Source organism: Solea solea, chromosome 15 (genome assembly GCF_958295425.1).
Source record: "Solea solea chromosome 15, fSolSol10.1, whole genome shotgun sequence".
NCBI classification, from domain to species: Eukaryota; Metazoa; Chordata; class Actinopteri; order Pleuronectiformes; family Soleidae; genus Solea; species Solea solea.
Window position 1 is genome coordinate 18,250,630 of NC_081148.1, and position 9,953 is coordinate 18,260,582.

General features: G+C 41.9%; 1 protein-coding gene across 3 annotated transcripts; it reads left to right on the forward strand.

Annotated features, from left to right (window-relative positions):
• The first annotated feature begins 1,144 nt into the window (after window positions 1–1,144).
• drgx (dorsal root ganglia homeobox) lies at window positions 1,145–6,647 on the forward strand. 3 transcript variants are annotated; one of them, XM_058650869.1, is made up of 7 exons: window positions 1,145–1,261; window positions 1,471–1,582; window positions 2,321–2,421; window positions 2,854–2,955; window positions 4,615–4,787; window positions 5,105–5,217; window positions 5,462–6,647. In XM_058650869.1, exons 1-7 carry the CDS (start codon window positions 1,172–1,174, stop codon window positions 5,839–5,841), a joined length of 1,071 nt encoding a protein of 356 aa, XP_058506852.1. In that variant the 5' UTR covers window positions 1,145–1,171; the 3' UTR covers window positions 5,842–6,647. The 3 variants fall into 3 exon arrangements, with proteins under 3 accessions (XP_058506852.1, XP_058506851.1, XP_058506854.1); XM_058650868.1 differs by having other exon boundaries at window positions 4,627–4,787; window positions 5,087–5,217; XM_058650871.1 differs by lacking the exon at window positions 1,145–1,261 and having other exon boundaries at window positions 1,288–1,582; window positions 5,087–5,217.
• The last annotated feature ends 3,306 nt before the right edge of the window (window positions 6,648–9,953 follow it).

The following is a 9,953-nucleotide window of genomic DNA, read 5'->3' on the forward strand; positions in this document are numbered from 1 at the left end:
TTCATTTCAGTAATCATCAGAGGGAGGAGAGGAAAGGCGCTGACAGGAGACACACACACACACACGCACTTCAGGCCTGCACTCTTGTCAGAGTTGTCTAGACCAGATATTGGGATAAAGTTATCAACCGTTATTTGATTTCAATTTTCTCCACGCACCTCACCGAGGTCATAATAACAACTTTATTTTCAGTGGTGCATAAATTAATTACGCGCATTTAATAACTAAAATATCATTATATTCCCCCTTTAATAACATAAACGCTGCACGCCAGGGAAACCCTTAATAGCGCGGGGCCCTGTAACTGGCCATTATCCGCCTGTAATGATATTACAGAACCAATTACGCGCCATTAGAAGGGATTTTCTGCACTTTATGTGGTTTAGTTCAATCCCGCACTCCTCTTCTAAATTTCAGCTGCTTCTCGAAGCCTCATTTTGCCTCCACCTCAGAGACGCATGGCGTCTGCGCTCTTTCGTCCCAGATGCGCTTTAAAACTAATTGAAAGGGTCCCGCAGCACATCATTTATCTGAGGAAGCGTAATAAATCGCAGGACCCCTTGCTGTGAACAAAATCAAAAATTTGGCCTTGTGAGTGTTCAACATGCGCAACCCCTTGTAAAGTGGACCCCCTAACACACCCTGACGAGCAATTAACCCACCCGACAGTCAATCTAAAACCCAAAAGCAGTCATCCTCCTTTTTTTAATATATGAAAGAACCAAATAAAAAAGTGCAGCGAGTATGTGTGCGCGTGTTTATGGTTAGGGAATATGCCTGACTCTGGAATAACAATCACTTGTGATGAATTTTTTTGGCACCGGAGCAGAAGCTGCCGTTTGCCACCCTGGTGTATATCTCTCCCTCATATCCCACTCTTTTTTTTCCTTTCCTCTTTTTGTCCTCTTTTTCTTTCTGTTTTATTCTCTCTCTCTCTCTCTCTCTCCCACACACACACGCGCGCGCGCGCACACCGGGAGTTGGGGGGATGACAGAGACAAAGCCATGATAATCCGATTAGGACCAATTAGACGTGAGATTCTGCGACACTAGCTGAAAGCCTTAACACTCTGTAGACAGTTACACAGTTATAGAGACATCTGGACACTCCCAGAGATGTGTGTGTGTGTGTGTGTGTGTGTGTGTGAGAGAGAGAGAGAGAGAGAGAGAGATGTGGACACTCCCAGACAGTGTCAGAGAGTCAGTGGAAGTGCAGAAGCCACTTCTCTCCTCACTCACATCATCAGCTTCTCATCAGCAGGTACATGCGCGCGCGCTCTCCTCCTCCTCCCCCTCCTCATCCCCATCTCTGAATCTCTGAGTCCCGCTCTGCTGCTGCGCTGCTTCTTCTTCTTCTTCTTCCTCTTCTTCTTGGGACGCTTTCCTCTCTGATCAGACGTGTTTTTCACCTGCAGCAGAGACAGATCTGCTGAGGCTTTGCCCTGAAACTTTTTGTGTCTCTTCTTCCAGGTTCAGTTTTTGTCGGCAGCAGCAGCTCAGACTCAGACTCACAGACGCGTCAGGATGTTCTACTTCCACTGTCCGCCTCAGCTGGACGGAGAGTGCTGTCGCTCCAACACATGTAAGTTTACACTCGTATCTTTCTTTTCCTAATGTCTTTTTGTTTGATTTCCTTTTAAGTGTCTTTCTTTTTTAAGTGCGTAAAGTTGTGTGTTTTGGCCGCATGTGCGCGCACAAAGTGTGTGTTGCCGACAATAGGCCCGAGCGTTTTTTTCCCCCGCTTTTGTTTCATATTATCTTTAATTATAATGTTAAAGTATTAAGTCAATAAATAAAGTTTATATTATATTTATAAAAGTACTAATAAAAACCAAACCAGTGAGTAATAAACGACCTTTCCCACAAATGTGATACTTAGTGATCGCATCTCTGGGAACATTTTCCCCTAACCTCACAATTTAAGTGTATATTTAAAGGGTTAAAGGGTGTGATTTCCCCTCTGCTGTGTCAATCTGCCGCCTGCTCCGCTGAAAGGCGCTGGTGGTTTGGCCCCAGGGCAGAGGAGGGCGTTTTGTCCCGGGCACAGATGTTGGGTGTCATGGCTCTTAGTCCGTCATGGTTCCCTTCTGACGCCCAACATCAGTGTTTCATACAACTAATGGACAAAAAAAAAGAAAAGAAAAGAGATGTGCCAGAGGAAAATATAAATCACAATGACCAATATTTGACCCATATGTTGTTGTTGTTTTGGTTTTTTTTAATTATATGTTTACAAATGTAAGTATGACTTAAATATAAACACATGATCATGAACATTTTATTCAGACCATTTTCTTTCTGATAAACTTCTTTATTTCAGTGAATTCAAGCGGCTTTGGCAACCACGCCCCGGCTGATTTTGATGATGGATTTCTACGCAGAAAGCAGCGCAGAAACAGAACAACGTTTACTTTGCAACAGGTAAAACAATATTATATAAGACAAAAAAAAACATATGTACAGAAATAAGAAAAGCTCTTAAACTTCAATCAGAGCAAAGAATTTATTTAACTGCAATGAAAACAAATAATTAAGTTTATAAATTGAAGGACTTCAGGGCCTTATTTTTCAAGAGGCTGAAAGAAAATAACACTGTTCACACACTTTTAGTTTCTTTGAAAAAAAACCAAAGTATTTGTTTAATATTTTGAAGATAATGTGTGGGCATACATTTATGTGTGTGTGCGTGTGTGTGTGTGCGGTGATTTGGATGTGATGAAGGCCAAATATTAACATTCAATATGGCTCTTTCATTTTCAACTTTCTCTTTTAAGAAAGAAAGAAAGAAAGAAAGAAAGAAAGAAAACTTATAGATAATTTTTTTAAATGTCTTTTTCTTGTGTGTGTTCACAGTTGGAGGCTTTGGAGGCTGTCTTCGCTCAGACTCACTACCCGGACGTGTTCACGCGAGAGGAACTGGCCATGAAGATCAACCTGACCGAGGCCCGCGTGCAGGTATGGTCTGCAGCCACACACACACACACACACACTCGTGTGTCCTGGGCACGTTTGACCATGCGAGAGAGGGTAAATTAAGCCACTCTGTCATTCCTGCGATGCACTTTAATAACATCAACATAATGGTGAATATTAGATTAGCCTGATTAATCGGTCATTCATAATTAACCAGCGATAATGGTCCTCGCTAATTTGTCCACGTCTCAAAGGTAAGGGATACATCATCCGGTGCAGATCGAGCCACCTTTTTCACGACAGGAAACCACCATCATCAGCCTTTAACTCTCTCTGACTCTGACACACACACACACACACACACACACACACACTAAAGTAATAATGAAATAATAAAAAATAAAGAATTTTCCAATTTATATTCCGCTCCTGCCCTGGCGCACATGTGCGGTTACAAACTTGGCCAGATGTAATTAAGTTATGTGTCCTGTATGTAATTTCCTGCATTCCAGATTTGCTTTTGGGTTTTTGTTGTGCGCGCAGATCTAATTGTGGGAATATAATAGTTTGCCTTTTGTTCCCCAGGGTCATCTTACTATCGCTTAAACCCAATGGCGGCCCTGATAATGGAATCCGGCGCTGTAAATTAGGGATTGTAAACAAATTATTCCCCTCCTAATCCGATTACCGCATTCCTATTATTAAATCTGAACATGAATCCGCGGCACTATGCAGGGGATATTAAACTTACATTATTATCAGAAAATAAATTTCCTTTCTGTTGTAGTGTTGTTGCCCCCCCTTTTTGTAAAGTGTCAATGGGCCTCCCCCGCATTAAGAGCACACCGCAAATTGAGATTAATGGAGCAATTATAGCCCATTCAGAGTGTGTGTGTGTGTGTGTGTGTGTGTATGACTTCTAGCTGGAAGGTGCAGGGGTGAGATAAGTCCATTGGTTGTATTGTTGTCCTGCCACCAAATCGTTGTCCTTTTCTTTATGCCGAATGAATGCATGAATGTGTTTTGTTTGGCTGTTGACATCATTTACACCTCGCCATACAATGGCAGGGATGCAGAGCACATGCACACACACACACACACACACAGGACTCTAACCTCCATTCACACACACATCATGATTAATGCCTGCCAGAACCAAGTCCTAATCGAATCTGATGTTGTCAAACAATCACTAAATAGGGAAATAAACGACTTCATCATAGCTGCCTCTCTCTCTCGGGCTGAACAACTGTCAGTGGGAAGTCATTAAAATATGATAATGAAAAATTGCTCAATTAAATGTTGTTATAGGCAATGACCTTCATTCAATTAAGATACAAGAACCTGGCTGTGTCTTCTCACCCAAGTGTGGATGGTGAAGTTTTGGAGATAAGTCGCTGACTGCAGTGTGTGTGTGGGGCGAGAGAGAGAGAGATATCAGAGTGCTGCTCTGATTCAAATGAGAAAAAAGATGAGAGAAGCTGTTCACAAGACAATAAAGAAGGAAAATTATAAAATTGGCTGAAAAAAACCCCTCTGCACAATAAATAGAAAATCCAACCGACACAGTTGAAGAGACGCAAACTGCCAAATGTGTCAGGAAATGCAGCAATAATGTTCCATCTTTAATTAGTTATTTAATGTAATCGTGTGGTGTGTTTTTTTTCTCCATCTTTTCTTTTTCATTTTTTATTAATGCAGGTTTGGTTTCAGAATCGCAGAGCAAAGTGGAGGAAGACGGAGCGAGGGAGCTCAGACCCTGAAGGAGGTAAAGAGCAGATAAGTGAGGGCACTCCACCTTCTCGCAGCATCAACTCTCAGTCCCCCGTGGACCAAAGTAGAAAACAGAAAGAACCGCTGGACATGCAGCAGAGGTGAGGCAGGAGGGAGTGGGGAAGGTGTGTGTGGGGGGGGGGAGTGAAGCAGATGGATGATTGTGGTGGCTGTTAATGTTGTGAAACAGTATCTTGTTGGTGGGAGACAGAAAGGTTTGCTGCAATCTGAATGCTTGAAATAAACACTTTAAAATCTCCACACAGAGTTAACATTGGCAGTGGAAAAAAAAACCTCATATATTTGTACAAATAAATGTGTGTGTGTGTGTGTGTGTGTGTTAAAAAAAAAAAGACAAAAATTTCTCTGTATATACTTTCCACTAGATAATTGGATACAGTATGTCTGTTTTCCCCAGTATCAACAGGACTGTGGGTCCTGGTGGTCCCTTCTTCCCATCCTGCCTACCAGGGACGCTGCTAAATTCTGCCACCTACGCCCAGGCCCTGTCACAGGTCGCCACGCTCAAAGGTAAATATGATTCTCATCGAATATAATTACAAATTGGTGATGATTTTTGTGTGAGGATTTGGGGAATTTGGCTTGTGACGGGAGGGGTTGCACGTTTGACTCCTGGGACAGGGCAAGGTGTGTGATATAAGGATGTGTGAAATGCAGGAATTTAATTCACCGTCAATGATCGGTGTGTGTGTGTGTGTTTGTGCAAATATATGAAACGAAAAATTCTAATGTGCCATTTTTTGCTGTTTTCCAGGTAACGGCTTGTGCTCCTGCTGCGTTTCTGACCCCATGGGTTTGTCCTTTCTGCCACCCTACGGTTGTCAGGGCAACCGTACAGCCAGCGTGGCCGCCCTGCGCATGAAGGCTCGTGAGCACTCAGAAGCCGTGCTGCAGTCTGCCAACCTGCTCGGTGCGGCAAACGGGCCCGGTGCCAGCGTGGGATTGCTGTCTGGGGTCGGCGTGAGCACAGCCGGGGTGTCGAGGCCCACGGTGGGTCCTTCCATGGAGGGGCCCGGCGCCGTGGGACGAGGAGTGGACAACTCCAGCCCTGGCCCAGCTAACAAGGGCCCGGTTCTGGGCAGTGGCTCTGACAAACACCCTCAATGCTCCAAGGATCCACTGGAGAAAAAGTGAGGCATTGGACATGGACATGGATACTCTAAATCTGTGTGACTGTGCCTGTTATCACTTCTCTCTCTCTGACTGAACTCTGGTCCAAGGAGCAACTAAGCACAAGTACTGAGTGACTCCAGAAATAGTCGTGGAAAAGACTTTGCTAATGTTTCAGTGTGTGGATGCAAAAAATAAACATTTAATTGACGGTGAATTATTGCTGTTAGTGAGAAATATTTGAATATTTGGGGCCTTGTTAGCCCCATGAAAGCACAAGTTTTGGATCTATATTTGTCGTCATGCACTATGGATTCTATTTGATGGACTAACGTAGATGTGTGCAAAAAACAACAACAACAACCTATTTGATAATGTGAATTTAAGTAATCCTGATACAGTTGCTCTTGTTTTCATTGAGAGGACAGATGCTTACAATGTGAATGTTAATGCATGTAAACATGTAAAGTGTAAAAACTGTTGGCAGCACAGTGAGGACTTTGCAGGCGTTTGGCAATATTATAATATTTCTGCCACTAAGTCAGTAATAGGCTCAAACAATCGAATGTTGAATTTTTCCTTCTTCTATTTTTTGGATTTTAAAGTGAAAGTGCACTTTAATATTAATCAGCCATTTTCAGTGTAAATGTGTACATGTGCCAGAATACAGTACGTCCGTGTGTGACTCCCCCAAGGCAGGACGAAGCAGGGACAGAGCGGTGGTGTGTCCCCCGTCCACTCTGTTAGCACATCTGTGGCGCCAGCAGACAGGCAACACACTCGTCCTGTTGTGACATGTTTTTTAAAACAATTAAAGATGTAGCTGCTCATGTTCCTCTCCTGTTGCCTCTCGCTCCAGCCATCTGTTCTTATACATTATTTATCAGTGGGAGAGCAATTGTGACGCTTATTATTTATTTACTTTTAAGAATGCTTGCCCCCCCCCCATCCCTCACTTCCTCTCTCTGAGCAGTTTTTAATAAACCCCATTAAACATGATATATGCTATTTATTAATATTGAATTTACATTTAAAAAGAATATAATCTATCACCACCTCAGGGCTTGATTCACAGCAGTTCATCACAGGCAATACATTCCCTGATTCATTATTCCTAAATATGTGTCCTCACCAGATTGACCCCTGAATAAATGATCAGCTGATCACACTGAGAATACTTGACCACAGAGCACAGAACCAGTAGTTGGGCTGATTCAATTTGCGTCCTTGAGGATTTTCGGGAAATTACTTTTGATAGTCAATAACACAATTAAGTAAACTACACAAACATTATCATGAATAATTGATAGTAAATTATGTATTACCATGAAGTACTGGTTCAATAATTGATGAGGCAACACCCTGGTGACACCGAAGAGAGAGATAATGTCAGACATCATGCCAGGTTGTACACAGAGTGCCGAGCCCTCGTCCTCTTTTTCACACCGTTTATGTGAGCATGTTGTAAATACTTTACAAATACTACAATAATATGACACTTTCAGCCTCTTGTGACACAAGCACTTGTCGAGAATTATCATGATTTTTATTGTATTGCATTGTATTGTATTGTGTTGTAAAAAAAAAAAAAAATTAAACACAACACAATAAATGTGGCACCTTTACTTGACTAAATTAAGTCAAAATAAAGTTTCAAAATCTAAACCTATTATGGCCTATTTTTACACAGTGTATTTTGGTATCGTAAACACCACAGGCCTTACAAATATGATATATTTATGTCCAAAATAATATTAACAAAAACACCATTACCAAATGTAATGATTTTGCTCATGTTGAGAGAAAACGTTAAGTCCCGTGACATGGCATCTGATGATAACACAATATCCACACACAAATCAGGCCCTTTTCCCTAAAATGTACAAATGTGGACAATGAAATCCAGCCAGCCTGAACAAAAGATGTGAAAAACACATTCAGTCTTGACACAATTGAATACAGTAGTTGTGGAATTCAATCATTAGCCAAAACAAAGGATGCTGAAGTTATAATGACTCCGATCATCATTAAGTCCTGCATGGCGCCCATAATTCACAGCTTTAATATTTCATAAACAAGTCAAGTTGGTGTTGACATTCAGCTGTGCATGTGGCATCCTTGATAATTTTCTGTCACCTAAAAAAAAAGAAGAAGTCCTGAGGCAGTTTCTTGTGGCGCATTGTTATATCAAATTAGCTGGAGAGCAGCCAGAAAAGCAGACAAACATGGTGAATACGGGCAACAACAGTTGAACTCTGTTCTTACTGTGCAGTTAATGGGCTTCTTTTGTTGCAGTAATGAAATATTTTCTTTTTTAGGAATGTGGGGAAATGTGTCCTGAACCAGAAAAGATGTGGCTGCACATGCACCCCGGCCACAGACAATACAAGGCCAAGAGAAAAAGACAATAATATACTAAAGCAAGATGGCCACATACCTATAATTCTTCTGCTTGACACTTTCAGTGTCCCGGTGTCCACTACAGTATCATCCCTGCTTTTAATTCCTGCTACAAAGCTGATCAATACCTCAATCAATTAGAATCAATTAAGATCATCTCTGATAAAGGTAATACAAACAAAGCATATCTTAATGCAGCAAGTAAAGTGCCTGTCTGCCACATAACCGCAGCTCTCGGCTCCTCCTTACTCAGCAGCACGGGGGAAGAGCATCCTCAGCGTCTGTGATCATCAGTGCTTTCAGCCTTCCTTCACATTTCAACTTTGTAGAACATTTGCACTGTGTTAAAAAAAAAAAAAATCAAGATAATGTAATTTAATCCAAAATCACAGCACAGGCCAAATGGAATTGCATGTGTGTTCTCAGTTTGTCCACTAGAGGGGCGTAGTGAGCGGGAAACTTGCCCACACATCACACAACAAACTGTATCTCAAAGCTCAATGGGAGAATGGTGGGGGGAGTGCTCTGGGTAAACACGCACTGTGTAGTTTTTGCTGAGGGAAGTATTTGCAAATTGCATTTTTATTAATCATTAATTAAAAAAAAAAATTAAATTTGTTTTGAAAACATTTGTGAGTGTTGAAGGCCCAACAGTGAGCAGCAAAACAAGAGGATAATATCAGCAAGTTGCAAATTGTGATGGGGATGTTTAAAAAAAATTTTTTTTTTAATCTAGATGTGATTTTTCAGTGTCCAGTATGAAAAAAAATAAAATAGCGGATTGGAAGGTTTGTGGGGGTGGAGAGAGGTTTAGAGGTTTAGAAGGGAGGAAAAAGATTTGTTTAAAAAAAAAAAAAAAAAAAAAAGGGATTACCTCAGCCTTTCCGAAAGTTTGGTGAGCTGTATGTGAAGCCATCTTTGTGTGTGTGCGTGTGTTAATGTGGGCGTATATGGAGGAGTGCGTCTCCATGAAGGGCATGTGTGTGTGTCTATCATCCTGCCAGGCCGGCCCTGCACCCGCCAAGAATCCCAGTAAACTATCTGCTATGGCAATCTCCTATTATAGCAGCAGAGCTGTAGGAGAGGAGGGGAGGTCGTGGAAAGCTGGGGGTACTGTCCTGCTGGGGGTTGGGGCGGGGGTGAGTGAGACTGTAGCCAGGGAGATTAGACTTTCATCCATTGCTTATGTACTGTAATAATTGACTGTATACTCAAATCTGTGGCAATATTCCTCTCTCGCAGTCAAAATAACGCTCGTTTTCAAGTGTGTGGTGGTGATAAGAGTTGCAGAGTGAGAACCACTTGTTGACACTCGTTTCTGTTCAACAAAGAGGGGAGGCCACTCCAGTGTGAGTTATTTATGTCTCCCAGTGGGGGCACCCAAACTACATTTGCCCACCGACCCCCACCCATGAAGGCAAACAATAATAACTAGAAAATTCCGCTGCAAAATTTCGAGTGTGCCTGCTGTTCTTGCTGCAGATGTCGTCGGGTGCAGGACTTGTGCTGGTAAAGGAGTAACATTTGGATGGATTGAACCTTAAAAACTTGAAGTATTTAGACAAAGTGTTATTTTGGTGGAATCACCCTTTAAAAGAGAATTACTCATAAGCCCCTCCCGCTCCCCCTTTCCAAAAATGTGTTTCTAACACCTGCATTATAAAATCTGACAAAGTGGATTGAACCTTTAAAACTTGACGTATTTAGACCTCCACCTTTAAAACACCAAGTTTTAA